This window comes from Lepus europaeus, chromosome 20 (genome assembly GCF_033115175.1).
Source record: "Lepus europaeus isolate LE1 chromosome 20, mLepTim1.pri, whole genome shotgun sequence".
Classification (NCBI taxonomy): Eukaryota; Metazoa; Chordata; class Mammalia; order Lagomorpha; family Leporidae; genus Lepus; species Lepus europaeus.
In genome coordinates, this window is record NC_084846.1 from 25,785,958 (window position 1) to 25,807,378 (window position 21,421).

Sequence of the window (21,421 nt, forward strand, 5' to 3'; positions counted from 1 at the left end):
TCAAGTACTCCTGATTCAACAGAAAAGATTTTACTTGAAACTTAAAGAAATTGATCAGTATCAAGGACTAATCCATGAAGCTAATCATCTGTTTTCCTTATCTTTATTTCCTTCTTTTTTTCCCTTCTTGAGTGTATTTATCAGCTGTGACCTGCTTGACGTTAGTGTGCATGGGAGGACTGGTGAAAATGTCATGTGTTTATGTGTTTCTGATTCTTGTCTAGGCTGAAATACAAATACATATTCTGCCCGGTATTCATTTCCTGTTGTCCTTTTAATTTTTATAGATTTTTCTTCAACCCTTGGCATGATTTGGTCAAAAACATGCACTCACTCACATTGAGATAAAACTCACTAAAAGGCCAAAATTTAAAATTTAAAAACTAGCAGTACTATACAGTGACAATGCTATGGAGCCCTGAGAATGTTTACACTTGACCATTGGGATGAGGATTGAGCCAGCCACTCAGGAATCCTGTTTAACAGTATTTTCTAAATGTGAATATAAATATACATTATTATCAAGGAATTCCTCTGCTCAGCATATACTCAGAAGTGCATGCATGTGTAGCCCCAAAGAGATGTGCAATAATTTTCAAAGCTACATTACTCATAATATCCCCAAGCTAGAAATAATCTAAATGTTCCTTAACTGTAGCATGGCTAAATATATTGTATTAAATTCATACAGTAGAATATCATATAGCAATGAAATTGGAGGGAAAAGCTACTACAATACTTAATAACATGAAGAATTATCAGTAACACGTTGAATTATAGAAGGCAAGCACAAAAGAACATGCATTGTGTGAATTTTATTGTAAAGATAACGTCACTGACATGGACCATGAATATTCCAGAAACTGGTATTCTGTCCTTGATCTTGGTGTTGGTTACAAGAGTTGTGTTTACCTTGTTACATTTCATTAAGCTGTACACACATAGTTTTTTCCATTTTTCTATATACATATTTCGATTTCCAAATGTTTATTTTAAAAAGCCAACATTTGTGTTGTGAGCATACTTATCTAAAATTTTACAGTTTATGCATGCCGAAGGTTTTAAGGATGAAACACAGAATCAGTGCTGTCTGCACTGATGTGTGGTTTTGTCTAAGTTATATGTATCAGTGAAAAATAAAATTGCAAAACCCTTATAATTTTGTTTGTCAAAAGCAAATCTGAGTTATGTAAGTAACAATGTGTTCTTTATTGAAAATTTGAAAACTATAGAAATACAGAGAAAAATAAGAATATATTCCTAGGTGTTACTTTTGAGCGATTATAGCATTTTATGTCTATGTATCAGTCATTATCATTGTAGACATATATTTGATGAAAATTGGAATATTCTTTACAGTGTTATGTTTGATGTCTATAAGGGTCTCATATGAATGTGGTGTAACTGGCTTAGGTAGCTTTTAGAAAGTTTTTACAGATTCACACTCGCAACAATATTGCATGCCCTTCTCGGTATAGCCACCTGAACTGAGTATTATTGAAAAAACATATTACTCTTACTATTTTGACATATTAGCTTACATTTTTGAATGAGCTACTATTCTGCCTATTTTAAGGTATGATATCCATAGTAGACAGGGCTGCCTCCCTATTGGTCATTATTTACATTCTCACTGATGTCACTGTTGCTCTCTCATCATTATGAAAAATGAGTTAGTCCTGAGCTGTTCACTGGACCAGGAGCGGCACCAGACTCTTTGCATATTTTATCTCAGTCCATGAACTGCAGCATCTGTAGGTGGGGTGAATAAGAAATTAGCTGTCGACCAAAAGCAAGTGGGAAGGTTGGAGAATGTAGTGGTAACTCTTCATAATTTTATTTCACCTTTGTTTTCTAGGTAACAAGTAGCTATGTAGAGCATTTGGTTCCCAGTACTGGTTCACATTTTAAGTCATAAAATTGCCTTGATGAGTAAATTGTTTTATTTATGGGTAGATAAGCGTAAGCTCTTTTCTACCTGTGCACAGGTCTGATAGATATGGATTTCACTTACCAAGCCTTGTTTAAATAATAGCAGTGCCCTAACAATATGGCTTTAAATATCAGACACTGTGGTGCGGTGTATTAACTATGAGTGATCTCACTGAGAGCAAACTTCAGTGGTAGCTCTTTAGTCCTAGAAATCATGCATCAGTACCTGGTACGAATCATGATCCATGTCCAGTTATGTCACGCCTTCCACATTCTCCCACGGTTAAGGTACTGTGTGTGGTTCAGCTGCTAAGCTTACCATTCTGTGTCCCCCTTGTCCCTAATGGTGAACCTTGGTGACATGTTATGCAATAGCATTGCAAAGGGGATTTAATAACAAAGTTGAGAGTACAGCAAAGAAATAAGAATTGGTAATACCGGAAGTGAGCTTGGGCTCAAACACAGGTGGAATCAGAGAAGAGGAAGCTGACAAAGTGATGAACCTGTGCCATTCAAGAGTCTTGGTAGTCGGCCAGGGGAGCTGAGTGAACACGGCTCCCAAGACATAAATGAGAACCGTAGCTGTGACAACAGTGATGAAGGTGTCCCTGGGGAAGAGATGCTCCACTTAAAACAGCCCCCCTCTGCAGTTTCACATCAAGGAAACTGTAAGAAATTTCTTAGCATTGAAAGCTCAGAGGATAAAACTGAAAGCTATGCAGAAATTGCCCACCGCATAGAAAAAAATGTTCATTCTGTACTTTAAGTTGTAAGATAACAAGGAGGCAGCACTGTTCAGATTGCTTTTGATAAACTTTCTACAAAGAAAGCCCTTAGGTTTCAGTGGATTTAATGATTTAAAGTTCAGTGTACTAAATGTTAGCTTTTCCATTTCGCTCTGTTTATACTCAGCAGTGAATGATTTCAATGTTTGACTACAGATTTTAAAGGTTATTGCATAATCATTTCGTTTCCCCAGTGATTAAGATTGTTTGAAAAATGATATCAGTTTGTTTGGTTTGTGTGTGTGTATTTGAGAGGCAGAGAGGAAGCTCCCATCTGTTGGTTCACTACCCAGATGACCCAAGCATGGGCTGGGCAGTGGCAAGAGCTGGGAATGAAGGAGTCAAGAACCAGTTACCTGAGCTGTCACTGCTGCTGGCAGCAAGATCGGAGCTGGAGCCAGGTAGTCTGATGTGAAATGCAGACACTTGAGTTGCCAAGTGAAATGCCTGCTTCCAGTATGGTCTGAAGCCAGAACTGCCTATAAGCATAAGTGGGGGGATCTGCCCAATTTACAGTGAACTGAAGGAACAGCATTCTCTCTCTCAATCTCTCTTCTCCCCTCTCCCCCTCTCCCCTCTCCCCTCTCCTCTCCTCTCCTCTCCTCTCTCTCCTCTCTCCTCTCCTCTCTCCTCTCTTCTCTCCTCTCTCCTCTCCTCTCCCCTCTCTTCTCCCCTCTCCTCTCCTCTCCCCTCTCCTCTCCTCTCTCTCCCCTCCCCTCTCCTCTCCCCTCTCCTCTCCTCTCCCCTCTCCTCTCCTCTCCTCTCTCCTCTCTCTCTTCTCCACTCTCCTCTCTGCTCTCCTCTCTCTCTTCTCCTCTCCCCTCTCTCCTCTCCCCTCTCTCCTCTCCTCTCTCCTCTCCTCTCTCTCCTCTCTCTCCTCTCTCTCCTCTCCTCTCTCCTCTCCTCTCTCCTCTCTTCTCTCCTCTCTCCTCTCCTCTCCCCTCTCTTCTCCCCTCTCCTCTCCTCTCCCCTCTCCTCTCCTCTCTCTCCCCTCCCCTCTCCTCTCCCCTCTCCTCTCCTCTCTCCTCTCTTCTCTCCTCTCCTCTCTCCTCTCTCTCTTCTCCACTCTCCTCTCTGCTCTCCTCTCTCTCTTCTCCTCTCCCCTCTCTCCTCTCCCCTCTCTCCTCTCCTCTCTCCTCTCCTCTCTCTCCTCTCTCTCCTCTCTCTCCTCTCCTCTCTCCTCCCCTCTCTATCTTCTCCTCTCTCTCCTCTCTCTCCTCTCTCTCTTCTCTCTTCTCTTTCTCTCTCTCTCTCCTCTCCTCTCCTCTCCTCTCCTCTCCTCTCCTCTCTCCTCTCCTCTCTCCTCTCCTCTCTCCTCTCCTCTCTCTCCTCTCCTCTCTCCTCTCCTCTCTCTCCTGTCTCTCCTCTCCTCTCTCCTCTCCTCTCCTCTCTCTCCTCTCTCTCTTCTCTTCTCTTCTCTTCTCTTCTCTCTCTCTCTCTCTCTCTCTCTCTCTCAATTCTGAGTATTCAAATCCCTTCTTTATCATGACAGATAGAAGGCAGGACCTAGGAAGTGTTAGTTTCTTACACATTCTTTTTAGTTGTAAAATAAATGATCATTTAGAAGAATTTTAATTTTTTACTAAGTACAAAGAGATCTTATGAGAAATAGAAAAAATCCAAGGGCAGCATTAGCTAAAAAATATAGTTGCATTCCTTCTGAGATTTAAATAGACAACAGTATGACAGCATTCAACTTGAACCAGGCCATGTGTTAGTAATGGGAGAATGGCAAACCCTGAAATTTGTGTTTCTTGGTCACTGATGGAGGCATGATTGCGCTGGAAGTTCTTTTGAAATTATTTTCTCACCACAGCAATAATGTGCGAGGATGTCTGAGGGCTGAAGTCTTATTTATCCTGCCGCTTTTCAATTGAATATGATCTAGGCCCATTACACACAGTAGAAGCCATTCCACATCTGTGCGCTTCCTGGCCGCTTCAGCTGTGAGAATGAATGGTGAGATGATGGGAGAGACTTTCGGTGGGGAAATGCCCTTTGGGGAACATCCAGGGATGAAGGAGAATCTAATAACTCAAGCAATGATCCGTCGGCTGCCATTCTGGCCACATGGAAAGCAAGTGAGAGTCTCCAACACTCACCTATTTTAAACTCCAAAGACTTCTCACTGTGATATTCTTTGCTACAAAAATTGCAAATAGAGCCAATGTGTAAAGACTTCAAAGATTAAGGCAGTGACAGGAGCGCCTTTACCATGGTCAGTTCTGATCTTGTTATGCAGGAGATTTAGATAGGTTGCTGTTGCTTCTCGAAGCTGTTCTCTGATGGTTATGGAGCCCAGTTACACTGCACTTCAGGAAAAAACAGCCGGAGACCGTGTGCCTGGAAATACTGGCTAGCTCCAAACCACCGTCTGAGTGTCAGAAGCCTTTATTCTGTGCAAGTGGCCTGCAGAGAATATACCATTCTCCGTGTTAGGGCATAGCTCGTTGGCACTTCTTGTTCAACTCCTTGTCTAGCTGCAAAATATTTTTGTGACCCCAAATTAAGACCCTGTACCCATTAAACAGTCACCCTGCTTTTCTCTCCCCAGACTAATGGAGTTAGTGTCCCCTAGACACTACCTTCCAGTCTTTGATCAGTATCTCTGGATTTATCTGTTCTGGGTATTTCACCTAAGTGGGATCATACAAGACGTGGTGTTTTGCAACTGGTTTCTTTGATGTTTCCCAGCCTCATCCGTGTCATAGCATGTGTTAGTGCCTCATTCCTTTGTAGAACTAAGTAACTGGCTCTTGTATGGGAATCTACCACGTGTTGATCCGTTCCTTAGTTGATGGACATTTGAGTTGTATCCACATTTTGGCTGTTGTGAATAACAGTCGTTGGAATGTGAGTGTACAAATCATTGAGTGCCTGTTGTCAACCCTCTTGGGGAAATGCTGCAGAGTAGAATTGCTGCCTCCTTGGTAATTCTGGGCCGGACTTTCTGGGGAGGCCCCAAACTGCCGCCTCTGAGCAGCTTTGACTTGTAGCACGGGCAAGGGAAGGGCTTTCTTCCCACTCCTGACATTCTCTGTGGGCCGTTCTGTGCCCGTCACTCCTTCTACCCCAAGAGGTGAGACTTGCCCAGAGATAAAGTCTCTTTTCCTTCTCCGGTGTGAGTCTGCCTGCAAAACCACACCTTCCTCTCCCTACCCCGTGGCAAAGAGGTGGGGGCAGGGCTCCTAGGCAGGAGGCTGCTGTGCGGGCGTGGCTGCTGGATGGGGAATATGTCCTAGTTAGGGAAGCCGAGAAGCCCCCAACCTTCAAGTAGAAAAGAGGTCGCTTCACACAGTAACCATTCACCACCAACATGTGATGGCGTGTCGGGAGTGCCAGGCTGCTTGCTCCATCAAGGCCATTAACAAGCTCTGGAATTTTAGAAGGGACCTTTATTTTGAAGGAAAACACTTTAAAGCAACTCCATAAGCAAGAGTTATGATTTCTCTGGAGTAAGGGATGCTCTGCTCTTTTGTGATGTTCTTGTTGTAGGTAACCCGGCACCTTGCCAAGCTCTTCGACAGCATCGCAGACCTGCGATTTGAAGACAGCCTGGAAGTCTCTGCACACAGAGCGGTTGGAATGTACAGCAAGGAGGAGGAATACGTCCCGTTCCACGCCGAGTGTGCATGTGTGGGCCACGTAAGAGCTGATGGCGCCGTTATGGGAGTTGAGCTCCACCAGGGACAGCCACAGATGGGATGAGGGCACCCCAGGATTAGTAGCAAAAGCGACTCAGTCACTGGGTCTCTGCTTTCACTGAAAATACGTGGGTACTTCAAAGAGTTCTTGGAAAACCTTGCATAAAATGATTGTTTTAGTGCTGCAAACACAAGAAGGGCCTTTTAAGGAAGTTGCCTATAATGCAAACAGTGATGCATGGATTTCAAAGGACTTTTGCATCCAAATAAACTTGTCTTTTGTTTGCATTTTCCATGAATTTTTTGAAATACCCTCCTACAGTGTAGGGTTACAGCGAAGCAGTGTAATTACCGTTTGCACAGAGAGTTAACTCTGTAGCCTCATAGCCAAAATACCTCAAAAAAATATCCTTAACTATGATCCACAAGCATGGATCATGATTTTTGAAAGCTTTTGTTATATTCAGATGACTTAGGGCGATTGCACCTGTTTCTGATGACGCTTGCTTGTATAGCTTGGGTTAATCCAGTGTATCTGAGTCAACAACCTCTACCAGAGAACTGTCTGGATTGGCGCAAAGGTTCCTTAAAATGCAGAAATGTAATGGGAACCTTATTTTGCAAGGGCTTTCTTCCCTCTTCTCTGTTGCTTTTTAATATCGCACCAGAAAGATCCTGCCAAATGAAGAGGAAGCAGATGGTGGAATACTTTGATTAAAATATATTTTTTGATCTCTTGGGCTTTTCAGGATATTATTATCATGATTAGAAAAAGTCACCATAAACTATCTTGACAAAAGTGTGCCGCTGTCTGCTCCCTCCCCGCAGACTGCATGTCTACTGGCGTGGTGCCCAGAGGCGGATGGGCCAAGTGATAGATGTGGTTGTGGCTAGTAGGAACCCTTGGCATTGAAAGTTTTTATAGAGCTCTGCTGTGTCCTATAGAGCAAACTGATGCTAGGGACTTCGGAGCACATACCACATGCATTTTCTACCTGCCTTTGTTTGCTAAAGAGATGCTTTTACATAAGTCTTACCTTTGATGTCCTCTTATAATTGTTTTTCCCCCAATTTAGTCTGTGTGTTACGCAGCGAGCTTTTTATTGAATGGATTGCATGCTGCGTTACGTTTTGGGGACTCCAGAAATGAACAAGATGCTACTCTTGTCTCTGAGGATCTCTTAGACTCATTAGGGAAATGGATGTATGTGTCATTAGTGGTAATGGGAGGCGGTAATTGTTCTTGACATGGATCAGGCGAAAGGCTGTGAAGGAACAACATGGGAAGGAGGCAGCCAGACCCCATCAGAGGTTTATTCTCGGACTGTGCTGCTTGGAGATGCTGTTGCTGATGTGGTCGTCGGGATGGGAGCTGATGGTTTACCGTACACATGTGTTTGCTTTTCACAAATGGACTGGAATTTCGTGAGGACAGATGGCCATCATGAGACGTGGATCCCAGAGTACCTGGAGAAGTTTGTGTAGTGACTTGTTTACTGTGGGAACGTAGTATTTGGTGGCACTAGGCGCTTTGCTTAGCGATTGCAGTAGTAGTACAGGCGGCATTGATTAGGTCAGCAACCGTGGACTCATGCATGTTAACAAAGCGTGGCAAGGAATCCGAGGAGAAGCCGCCTAATAAGAAGTGGTGGGACCATTTCCAGTGCAGTGCAGGAAAGGTTGAGGTGGGTGTGTGGCCTCCTGGTTGAGACACAAGGTAAGATGTCCATGACCCATACTGGAGGGGCTCGGTTCAAGCCCCAGCTCCAGCTCTGGACACCAGCTTCTTGCTAATGCAGACCTTGTGGGTCAGCAGGTGATAGATCAGGTAGCTGGGTCTCTGCCGCCCATGCGAGAGACTTCAGTTGAGTTCCTAGATCTTGGTTCTGGCTACAGCCCAACCCTGGCCAGTGCAGGCATTTAGGGAGTGAGCCAGCAGGTTAGAGCTTTGTCAGCCTTACCTGTCTCTCAAAAAACCAAAAGTGGGAAGGTTGCAAGCTCATTGTCCACTGACCATCCCTTCCTGGTTCTCAAGCGAAGGGATTCTAGGAATGCTTCTGTCATCTTCACAGGGTGGGGATGTGGACTATAGGTGGGGTTTGTTGATTGTAGCCATCTTTTTTATGACTTGATTCAATTATTGCAAATAATGTGTGTATGCTTTTAGGTACATGATATCAGCCCATGGGCCAGATACATGGATTAATACAACAAAGCAGATTTTGAATGTATGGGAAACTGGCTCAGATTCATTTGTGGGAGCAGAGCAAATGAAAATTTAGAGATTAATTTTCACAAGTCAGCAGCTGTCCTGTCTCTTGTACTCTCTTGTTGTCTCACTTCTGACAAGTGTGAAGATTAGAACCAGTAGGGAATATCATTAAGATACTTGCTGAAAACACGTAGCTTAAGACTAAGAGCTATGAAGATTCTAGAGAAGAGTTTTCAGTCAATTTGAAAATTATTAGAAAATATGTTTTAAAAATCAAATTTCCCATTGACACCAAAGCTCTAGAATAGGATACTGACCTCGATAGGTGTCTGTGACATTCGGTTCCTTGGAAGATCATGGTACCAAGGGGGAATCTTGATCTAGAACCTGCCCGGCCCTAACTTGTCTTCAAAGTTGAAAAATGAGTTGTAGAAAGCACCGCCTCTGCTTCTACTGTGGAAAATTACGCGATAAAGTAACATGGACAATACACCTGGGAACAGGCAAGTTCCTACGGAAACCAGGCCTCACCAGTCAGTTCTTCAACTTCCTGCGGTCCCTCCTGTGGTTTGCTGCTTGGGTTTAAAATCGGTCTGTTTAAGGCCTTACTGTCTGCATGGCTCAGAGCTCACGCGGAGGTGGAACTACCCCTCTTCCATGGCTAATCCCACGTTGTAACATTTCCATTTGCTGCCCAAGGTGGAGACCTGGCTTCTGCAGCTTGAACAGACCATGCGAGCTACTGTGCGTCATTCCGTCACTGGAGCCATAGCAGCCTATGAGGAGAAACCCAGGAACTATGGATTCTTGATTTCCCGGCCCAAGTGGTGCTGACCAGCTCCCAGATATGGTGGACTACGGATGTCGGAATAGCCTTTGGTAGACTGGAGGAAGGCTATGAAACAGCCCTAAAGGATTTCCACAAAAAGCAGGTAATTTTGTAAGTAGCTTTGAGACTTGAAGGGACTCAAAGAGGTCAACTGCCTTCCTGTGTCATTTATAGGGTGTCTTCTGTGGACACGGCACCGTGGTGGGAAGATTTTAGCAGTCGTTTAATTTTCTGTTTTCAACTCCTGTCTTATCCTTCTTCTGGTTTTCGGCATGGATTTTGAAAAATACAGTGCATCCGTTATCCCCCGTGCCCTCGTGTGACCTGCATACTGTGCCGGGTTTTCCCTTTCCTGAGAGGCTCACCCTCTAGGCTGCTGATGTATTTATTAGGAAAGGGAGGGGATTATTTATCCTATGGAAGGGCCCATTCTAAGATGTGCTCTTAGCTGGATAGCGGATCAGACATAGGCCCGTTCTCCTGGTTCATGGATTTAGAGAAATGGAGTCTAAGTAGCAGTTTGTATAGCTTGTATACTTTTGTCTTCAGTGGATGCAATCTGAATCCTGAGATGGTAAGTAACTTTTCCACAGTTGCACAGTTTCCAAGCAAAAGTGACAGGGCCAGCACCCTGTTCCTGGTGCTGACCCAGAGCCCTCCTCACTCCTCCCTGGTGCTCCTGGTCTGCCTGCAGGGTGCGTGGGCTTCACTGCCCTTGGGAAGCCCAGAGATGGGCTCGTGAGTGATGCTTGCATTGTTAGCATCTCACTTCTGAATCACTCCGTTCGGCCCTTTCAGTCTTGAATGGGGGCCGCCCAACTCAATTATGTTATTAAGGAGGTTTGTAGCATTTGCGTTGGGAAAAAAATGCATTCTTCATTTGCCAACCTTGGGACGATGGAGTATTGTTTCCCATTTAGAAGGCTTAAAGGTTTAGGAGCCAGCTGAAGGAAGCGGCTGTTCCTCCCTGGACAGCTGTCTGCTGTTCTAGTGAGGGAGCTCCGGGATATTAAAACTGAGATAATTAATTACATGACAGTGAACTCTGTTTTTTCTTGTAAAAATAACTTTCGGTTACTTTGTGAATTTTGGGCTTTTATTAGCATTTTCATTATATATTTAAGGAAGGACACTTTGAAATACTTAATATCCTCTCAAATTTCATCTGTTAGCAGTCACTATGCAAACTTGAAGCTTTTAACATATTTTCATTTATTTAAGCTTTTTCTCTTAACTCTGCCTTGCCTCCTACTTGTCGTTTTTGAATACTAGACTATTTTATCACTTAAAAATTGAATAATATAAATATTTCTTATTATACCCATTGTAATATTTTAATGTCATGATTTCTTATGTTTGTTGTGAAAATACAGAAAATGAAAGAAAAATGATTTTTAGAGAACACTTGTAGATTCACTTCTCAGAAAATCATTGACAACACTTTAGCGTACAAATATTAAGTTTCTCCTACCTCCTATCAACTGTATCAATCTTCCTATTTGAATTATAGACATCTCTCTATAGATAAACACGTACCGATATATGGCTGTTTACATATAAGTGTAGTTACTTGTGTATCCATATTTCTATGTCTTTAGAAATAATAAAAACATTTATATCTTTTCATTTTCTTTGTATCATATTTTCACTCAGTGCATCATCGACATTTTTGCTTGTCACAACACCGATCAAAGCCACACTAAGCGTGTGAATCGTGTTCCCTGATTCGGAGATACCAGGATTTATTTCCTCCTTCCTGCCTTCCTTGGGCTCACTGTGATTGTCTAACTTCCTACCAGGCACTGCTCTGGGGTCTGTGGTTCCTCCTTTCTGGGCAGTTAGGTTTTGGTTGACTCTTCATGGATCTTACCTCTTCCTGGGATCATTTATTTGGATCTCTACTCGCTCTTTTACATGCTGTTGTTTACCCTTTGTAAAATCCTCTGTGAATTACAGCGTTGGTGATATCATTAAATCTTATTTAATTCATCAATGTATTAGCAATGATTTTATTAGTCATTTTTCATTCCACTTCTTATCTCTGAATTCAATTCCATTCTTTCTATATCATTTAGCAGTTTATGCAGTGATAAATTGTAATAGGAAATTTCTGGTCCCTTGTCTATTTTTAATTTAATTTATTTTATGCTAATGTGACATTAGCATAAAGAGACCAGATCCAGTGTAGTTCATAGACAAAATTCTAAGAATAGAATGATATTCCCTTCCTCTTATTTGCTTCCTTCCTTTCTTCCTTTTCTTCCTCCCCCCTCCCTTTTTTTATGAGATAACGTATTTTTAATGGACATTATATTCAAGGGCCTAAAGCTCCACGAGGTAGAGTTCAACAAGTAGACCGTAGTTCAGCAGGTATGTCAGCAGGGCTAAAGGCAACAATCAGATGGAAAGGTGGCTGTTTCATCTATATACAGTAACTTTTAAAATAATAACGGATCATTCAAACTGTACTAGTATAACATTGGTTTGATAAAGATATAAAACACAGTTTGGCAAAACTATATTTGTAGAAATACCATTACCTTTATTTTGATAGTTTAGGTACAGAATTCCAAGGTTTGAGTTATTTTCTGTTGGAACTTTTTTTTAATAGAAAACTCTTAATTAATAAATATAAATTTCAAAAGTACAACTTTTGGATTATAGTGGTTCTTCCCCCTATAACCACCCTCCCACCCGCAAACCATCCCATCTCCTACTCCCTCTCCCATCCCATTCTTCATTAAAATTCATTTTTAATTACTTTGATATACAGAAGATAAACTCTATACTAAGTGAAGATTTCAATAGTTTGCACCCACACAGACACACAAAGTATAAATACTGTTTGAAGACTAGTTTTACCATTATTCTCATAGTACAACACTTTAAGGACAGAGGTCCTACATGGGGAACAAGTGCACAGTGACTCCTGTTGTTGATCTATTCCTGTTAGAACTTTAAAAATATTTACCCATTATCTTGTGACATTATTTCTGAAATCCTCAGTGAGTCAGCAGATGAGAGATCTCTGTCTATAAGTCTCTCTCTTCCCCTCCCCTATTCTCTGTCTCCTAACTTTGAATGAATAAATTTTTCAAAAGTGATTGACAAATGTAGCTACTAAGTAAGTTTTACCCATTCCTGTTGTTACTAAGTAATGCTGGTGATAACAACAATAATAATGTGTTTAACATGATGCACAATTAATTAAAAATAAATTTTCTCTAAAAATTTATCAAAGATTTAAAAGTAGAAAAATATAGTTATGTATATGCCTATCATTTATAGTCTACAATTAATATTTTCATTTTTGTATAACTGTCCTTTATCCAGACCTCTATCCATCCATCAATCCATGTTTTATTTATGATTCCTTTCAAAGGAAGTTGTAGATACCAGTAACCTTTAAAACATAATATTTATTATTTTTGAGGTAACCTATTTTTTATTTAAATTATACTCAAAAGTTTAATGCTCCAGTAAACACAGGGTTCAACAAGTAAAAAGTTAAAAGACCCTAGTCCCGCAGGAAAACAGGCAAGGGCTATAAACTATCATCAGAGGAAGAGGTGTTTTCAACTTCACTCACAGAAAGTAAATTTTAAAATAGTCACAAAATTATTAACTGTAGTAGTATAGAATTCCTCTCAATTTGTTGGACAAAACACTGTATTTGCAGAAAAAAAAAAAAGATGCAAATAGCATTACATCCTCCAAGATGTATTTCCAGATGTAAGGTTGCTAGGGCGGAGCCTTTGGAAGACAGTGTCCGCTGAAGACTGGGCTGGGCTGATGCGTTCAAATTTTAAAATGCTTGTAGCTCAGATTATTCATAGTCCAGTACCTTGAGCTTATTCAGCTAATTAACGGAATTTAGCTTTCTTCCCTAAAATATTTATAAGGTTTTCCGTTTTCAATTTTTGTTTCTTTTTTGTTGTTGTTGTTTAAAAAGTTGGATTGAAAGTAGAGAAAGGGCAGGGCTTATGAAGCAAGCATGTATCTGCTTTGTGATGAAGCATTTCTAGAATAAGTTGAACTGCTGCCCATCAACCAAACAGATGCCTTCAGTGTCCTGTTTGCATTTTGCCATCAGTACCGCCATGTCTGTTAGAGGAGATACTGTGTGGAGACGGGAAAGGTGTGGCTTGGGTTATGAGAGGTGTGCACACCGGAGTTGAGCTCCCCCTTAGTTTTCTTCCTTTGAAAATGGCTATAACCATTACTGGAGTGTGTTAGTGTGCTTTAATTAAAATGACCCTTGCTAACACTGTGAGCAGTTTTAAAAATGACCTTTAGTCCTGTGAAATCACTTAGCTTTAAAACTGAGGTCAAAATTGCAACAGTTGATGATCTTTATGAACAAGTAATTTATGTTCTTAGCTCTTCAAACTGGAGAGAGAGAAATAAACCAAGCTAACAATTTTCACGTCTGCTCCCCTCCCCCAAGCCCTATTGTGATTGTATGTTACACAGTATTGGAATGAAAGGCAGAAATGCTGGGGCCGACATTATGGTGCAGTGGGTAAAGCTGTCCCCTGCAGCACCAGCATCCCATATGGGCGCTGGTTCGAGTCCCAGCTGCTCCACTTCCGATCCAGCTCTCTGCTAATGTACCTGGGAAAGCAGCAGAAGACAGCCCAAGTGCTTGGGCCCCTGCACCCATGTAGGAGACCTGGAAGAAGCTCCTGGCTTGGGCCTGGCCCTGCCTCAGCTGTTGTGGTCATTTGGAGTATAAACCAGAGGATGGAAGATCTCTCTGTCCCTCCCTCTCTCCCTCTGTAACTCTGACTTTCAAATAAATAATTATAATAATAATCAGAAAAAGTACATTTTGAATAACTATTATTGTCTTGCCAAAATCTGAAAAATGGCAAATATAATAAACGTAATTTCTCAGATTTGATGGTTCTTTGGCAAAAGCAGTTTGTTTTGGAGGCTTGGAGCCTGGTAAGATACTTTTTTCACTCCTTTCTGATTGATTTGGATGAAAATGATCAAAAAGAAATGGAAGTATTTTGTACTTTAAAAGCAATTAATAGGGGCTGGTGTTGTGGTGCAGCAGGTTAACGTTCTGTCCTGAAGCGCCGGCATCCCATATGGGCTCCGCTTCAAGACCCAGCTGCTCCTCTTCCGATCTAGCTCTCTGCTATAGTCTGGGATAGCAGTAGAAGATGGCCCAAGTCCCTGGGCCCCTGCACTCGCATGGGAGACCCAGAAGAGGCTCCTGGCTCCTGGCTTTGGATCAGCTCAACTCCAGCCATTGCAGCCATATGGGGAGTGAACCAGCAGATGGAAGACCTCTCTCTCTCTCTCTCTCTCTCTCTACCTCTCTACCTCTCTCTCTCTCTACCTCTCTACCTCTCTCTCTCTCTCTCTCTCTACCTCTCCTCTCTCTGTGTAACTCTTTCAGATAAAATAAATAAATCTTAAAAAAAAATAACTGTATTGTGATGAGACATTGCCCAGAAAGGTTTTTTCTTTTTAAAGATTTATTTATTTATTTGAAAGACAGAGTTAGAGGAGAGGTAAAGAGAGAGAGAGAGAGAGAGGTCTTCCATCCGGTGGTTCATTCCCCAAATGTCCAGAGCAACCACGAGCCCGTAATTCCAGCCGACTCTCCCTTGCGGGTGGCAGAGGCCCAAATACTTGGGCCATCTTCCTCTATTTTCCCAGGCGCATCAGCAGGGAGCTGGGGATTGGAAGTGGAGTAAGCAGGACTTGAACCAGCGCCCACATGGGATGCAGGCTCCTGTGTCACAACGCCGGCCCCACATACAACAGTTTTGATAAGACTCAGGATAGGCAGTATAGGACTTTTCTCATTATCTATCCATCTTCCCTGACCACAAAGGCTCAGAAACCTGCCCATAAGAGTGAGATACCCGTACCATGGGACTGGGGGACTCACTTTCATACTGAGAAATTCTTTCAAAAAGAAATTACAAAAATTACAGTGTTCTTACCTTGTCCCAGCCCTGTAACCTGACCCGGGGAACCTGGTGAGCCTGGACTCACTCGGTGCTCAGCAGACATTTGTGTCTTCATGTCAGTGTGTAATCTGAAAGCCTCGTGCTTCGTAGTCTAGCAAGAAGCCACGCGATCGTGGGTCAGGTGCATTCTCTCTGTGTGTCCTCTCAGCGAAGCTGATGCTGAAGACAGCTTGTTTGCAGGCCCTGGAAGTGCTGCACCAGATCCTTTGAGGATCTGGAAGTTGCCTGAAGTTAGCCCACAGAGGAAACTGAACTTGAAGATGACAGAGAGCAAAGAAATACCAGTCCAAACCACACAGTGGGGGTGTGTGGTGGCAGTGGCAATGATAAACCTATTTTTACAGGCAATGTAATCCCAGCAAGATCTAAAATTCAGCTGCAGCAGTTAGAGGAACAGGTGGTATCTGTGGTCAGGATTCAGTGTTGGAGAGGTGGAACCCTCTCCACCCTCTATGCTGGCTAGGAAGTGTTGAGTAGTGGTGTTTGTCCCCAGAGGAACAGAAACAAAGCACCCCCTGGGTCAAGGACAGCTGCCATGATTGTGTCTTTGTCTTTTTTTCTTCCAAGATTTATCTATTTATTTGAAAGGTGAAGTTACAGAAAGGCAGAAGCAGAAAGAGGACGTCCATCTGCTAGTTTACTCCCCGGATGGCCACAATGGCCCAAGCTGGGTCAATCTGGAGCCAGGAGCTTCCTCTGGTCTCCCACGTGGGTGCAGGGCCCAAGCACTTAGGCCATCCTCCACTGCCTTCCAGAGCCACAGCAGAGAGCTGGACTGGAAGAGGAGCAACTGGGACTAGAACCTGGTGCTCATATGGGATGCCAGAGCCGCAGGCGGAGGATTAACCAAGTGAGCCATGGTGCCGGCCCCTAAAAATCAATTTTCTATGAATATTTTTGCTAGAATTGATTCAAATGAGGTAGAAACCTGGGTAGATCATTAACCACAGGAATAATTGCAATAGGAATTGCAGTTACCACCACCAAATAGAGCACTGTTGCAAGGTTTCGCCAGACTTTCAAAGAACACCCAAATACCATGTTATATCAACTATTATATATAGTTGATATAGTATTCTAGATAGACAGTATTTTTCTCTCGCTCTTTTTTTAAAGATTTATTTATTTGAAAGGCAGAGTTACAGAGAGGCAGAGGCAGAGAGAAAGGAAGTCTTCCCCAATGGCCGGAGCTACACTGATCCAAAGCAAGGAGCCAGAAGCTTTCTCCAGGTCTCCCATGTGGGTGCAGGAGCCCAAGGATTCGGGCCATCTTCTACTACTTTCCAGGACATAGCAGAGAGCTGGATGGGAAGTGGAGCAGCTGGGACTAGAACCAGTGACCATATGGGATTCTTGCACCACAGGCAGAAGCTTTACCTGCTACATCACAGCACTAGCCCCCAGTATTTTTCTCTTAAGACTTGGACTATATCTTGCCATTGTCTCCTAGCTTGTAGAGTTTCTAATGAGAAGTCAGCTGTGAGTCTAATTGGCAATCCTCTGAAAGTAATCTGGCAGTTCTCTCATGCACATTTTAGAATGTTCATGTTTTACTGTAGAGGTTTGATTACAATGTGTTGTGGTAAAGATCTTTTCTGATCATGTCTATTAGGAGCTCTGTGTGCTTTCTGTACTTGGATGTCCCTTTGCTTCTCCAAATTAGGGAAGTTTTCTGTTATTATTTCACTGAAAGGGCCTTCTAAACCTTTCTTTCTTTCCATGCCTTCAGGAACTCCTAGAACCTGTATATTGGGTCGTCTTATAATATCCTGTAGATTCCCAACAGTGTTTTTTAGTTTTCTAATTTCCTCTTCTTGTCTTTGGTTTGACTGTATAGTTTCCTGTGCTTTGTTTTCTAAGTCTGATATTTTTTCTTATGCTTCACCAATTCTGTTGTTAAGGCTCTCCACTGCATTTTTTGTTTATTCTATGGAATTCTTTATTTCTAATATTTGATTTTTATTTCTCTTTAAGATCTCAATTTCAAGGGAAAAATTTTCTTTCATGTCATGTATGGATTTCATTAGTGTATGCATTTGCTTTTGGTTACTTCTTAGTAATCGTATGATCAATTTATTGAATTCCATTTCTCTCATTTCTTCAATTTTTCATCTTCACATTCTGTTATTGAAGTGCTGTGTTCTTTTGGGGGCTTCAAATTGTCTTCCTTATTCTTGTTCCTTGAATTGCTGCATTTATTATTATGCATTTTTGGAGATACTTGCTGGTTTCTTTTTTGTTTTGTTTTTTCCCTATGATGGCTTTTCTCTTTGGGCTATGCATCTGTGACTTAGTGAAGTGTCCACTTTTTCAGTGAATACCCAGAGATGTGTGGTGGATTTGGCCAGGGAGCTGTGTTCAATGTTGCAGGGTGAAGGTAGTATCCAAGTTGACACCCAGTTTTGGTCATGGTAAATCTCTCTTTTTTTTTTTTATCAGAAGGGAGGTTTGTTTTGCTCTGTTGTCATGCTCTCATGCACCTGCTCTCCTCCAAGAAGGCCCAGTGCCTGGTCACTAGCTCCATTGGGTACAGTATTCATCTGTGCTGCCACAAGAACTACAGAAATGATCCGTGCAGTCCTTGGTATAAACTGGGTCCCACAGAAATGACCCTCACTAGGGATCAGGGAGCCCCGAGCATGCAGAGCCACCACAGTGACTGCCCAAAATCCCAACCACACCCTGCACTCTCCCAGGCAGCCACTGTGTTTTCACAGTCCCAGCACACAAGGTCTCCCACAGTCATGAGCACCCAGCTCCCTGTCAATTCTCCCGGCCAGGCTCAGACATCTCTGCTTGGCTGGTTGATGAGCACATGGACAAGAACTGGTGAAGCTGTTATGTATGTCCAAAATGTACCTGCCCTGTCTCCGCTTGTTACAGGATGTCAGTGCAGGGTTTTTAGGGAGAGAGAAATGTGCCCCTTTTTTTCTCTCTAGGTTGGAAGGTACACTGTCCCTGCCAGGGCCCCAAGTCGGATTCATGCTAGGCTCTTCCCACAGCTTTATCGCCAGTGGCTTGGGCTGTTGCAGTCTGGTCTCACCTCACTCTTCAACTCTGGTGCTGAGACTCTCGGCTACTGGGGTCCTGAGTTGTGCACATCCACACCCTCCACATAGGTCCACAGTGTCCCTCTAATTTGCATGGAGTCTCCTCTGCAGTTTTCTCCCTAACTCTTCCCTAAGACTGGACTCTCTCCACTTTGTTCAAACTCTTTCCCTAGACTAGAGCAGTAAGTACTCTCCCTGTTCCACCATCTTGAATCTGTCTCCCCAAGAAACTTCTTTATCCCTGACTCAGAAATTAATGTCTTCTGCTAGCATCTGTGAGCCTACTGGGGTCAATCCAGAACCATTACATTTTCTGCATGCATATTTTTGAGATTCATCCATGTCATTGCATGCATTTGTTGTGCATCCTATATCACAGTATATTTATGTGAAATTTGGGGGTCATAAAGAAGGTGTACATTACAGCCATTCAAGCAGCAGCTGGACAATTCTCTATTGTATTAAATCCATCAACAATGTGACAGAATTCCAGTTGTTCCATGAATTTGCCTATATTCCATGTTGTCAGTCTTTGTAATTGTAGCCATTCTAGTGGCTATAAATACCCTTAGTACCTCCCTGAAATTTTAATTTGCATTTCTCTAATGTCTAAACACATACAGCCACTTCTCACGTGTTCATTGGCATGTGTCTCCTCTGTGGCATATCTGTTCATATATCTTTCAGTCTATGTTTTTTAAATTGGGTGACTTTTACCTTTTTCTTGTTGCTTGTGGGATTTCTTATCATGGATGCAAGTCCTTTGTCCAAAAATTAATAGGTTACTTGTTTTCTTAATGGCATATCTTATGAGCAGAAAGTTGTCATTATGATGTAGGATACAAAATTTTTCTTTCATTGCTAGTACATTTTATGTCATGAACAAGAAATTCTTGCCTCTCCAGAGGTCACGAAGATGTTCCTCTGTTTGCCTCAGGGTGCTTAAAGGGTCTGAGTGCTTCACTTACATCCGTGATCCATTCATCTTTCCTTTGCCCAGTGAATTAACTTGGAACCTTGCTCCAAAGTCAGTTGACGGTATTTATATGGGTCTACTTCCAGATTGTCTTGTTTCCTTGATTTCTTTCTCTGTTTTTATACCAGATCCAGTCTCAGTAATTTCCTCCAACTTTGTTCATTTTCTCCCAAATAACTGGTTTGCTCATTCTAGAGTTTTTATAATGTAGGTTTTATAATCACATTTATTTTTTGTTTTTATTAATGTAAAGAGAACAGATTTCACATATTTTGTAGGTATAGTTCTAAGAGAATAACCATACTTCCCTCCATGTATTAGCCTAATTTTGACTGGGATGACTTGGAATATAAATATGAATTTTGGGAGAATGGACATATCAATAATGATTGCTCTTACAACCCTGAGCATCATATGTCTGTTTCCATAGGTCATCTCTGCCTTCTCTCCACAATATTTTCTACAGTTACCACTGTAGAAGTCTTCCATGTGCCTCACTGGATTTACTTTTACATAGTTGATTTGTTTTGATGCTATTTTATGTGCTGATTAATTTAGAAATTTTATTTTTCATCGGTTCTGCCTGATGAAAAGGAACACATTGATTTTCTTTTTTTTTTAAAGATTTATTTATTGATTTGCAAGTCAGAGTTACACAGAGAGAGGAGAGGCAGAGAGAGAGCGAGGTCTTCCATCCACTGGTTCACTCCCCAATTGGCTGCAACAGCCGGAACTGTGCCAATCTGAAGCCAGGAGCCAGAAGCTTCTTCCGGGTCTCCCATGTGGGTGCAGGAGCCCAAGGACTTGGGCCGTATTTTATTGCTATTCCAGGCCATAGCAGAGAGCCGGATCGGAAGAGGAGCAGCCGGGACTAGAACCAGCGCCTATATGGGATGCTGGTGCTTCAGGTCAGGGCGTTAACCCGCTGCGCCACACCGCTGGCCCCCAGAAACACATTGATTTTCAAAAATATTTACCTTGGGGCAAGCATTGTGACACAGTGGGTTAAGCTGCCACTTACCCCATGTAACACTAGGGCATCACATCCCACCTTGGAGTGCCAATTCAAGTCCTGGCTACTCTGCTTTCAATCCAGCTAATGCATCCTGGAAGGCCACAGATGATGGTTCAAGTGCTTGGGGCACTGCCAACCGTATAGGAGACCTGGATGGAATTCCGGTCTCCTGGCTTTGACCTGGTGCTGTCCTGGCTGCTGTGAGCATTTGGAGAGTGACCCAGCACGTGGTGGTCCTCACTCCCCTCTTTGCTACTTTGCCTTCCAAGTATATGAAACTAAATGAATAAACATTTTTTTCTATTTTTTTATTCCTGTGTGCTTTGTAATAAAATCCCTTAAGAAAATTGCGTCATAGCTTTTTTTTTTTAGAATTTATTTTTATTTTTTTTAACTTTTATTTAATATAAATTTCCAAAGTACAGCTTTTTTATTACATTGGCTTTTTCCCCCCATAACTTCCCTCCCACCTGCAACCCTCCTATCTCCCGCTCCCTCTCCCATTCCATTTGCTTCAAGATTCATTTTCAATTATCTTTATATACATAAGATTAATTTAGTATATATTAAGTAAAGATTTCAACAGCTTGCACCCACACAGAAACACAAAGTGTAAAGTATTGTTCGAGTACTAGTTATAGCATTAATTCACATTGGACAACACATTCAGGACAGAGATCCTACATGAGGAGTAAGTGCACAGTGACTCCTGTTGTTGACTTAACAAATTGACACTCTTGTTTATGGTGTCAGTAATCACCCTAGGCTCTTGTCATGAGTTTCCAAGGCTGTGGAAGCCTTTGGAGTTCGCCGACTTCGATCTTATTTAGACAAGGTCATAGTCAAAGTGGAAGTTCTCTCCTCCCTTCAGAGAAAGGTACCTCCTTCTTTGATGGCCCATTCTTTCTGCTGGAATCTCACTCACAGAGATCTTGCATTTAGTTAGGTTTTTTTTTTTTTTTTTTGCCAGAGTGTCTTGGTTTTTCAT

At 42.2% G+C, this 21,421-nt stretch overlaps 1 protein-coding gene across 1 annotated transcript in view; it reads left to right on the plus strand.

Moving 5' to 3' along the window:
- The window catches only part of DNAH11 (dynein axonemal heavy chain 11), a 367,765-nt gene that overhangs the window by 105,662 nt on the left and 240,682 nt on the right, over positions 1–21,421 (plus strand). Inside the window, 3 exon segments of the mRNA XM_062178539.1 lie at positions 6,213–6,362; positions 9,273–9,363; positions 9,366–9,505. Of these exon segments, the coding sequence (XP_062034523.1) occupies positions 6,213–6,362; positions 9,273–9,363; positions 9,366–9,505 (381 nt within the window).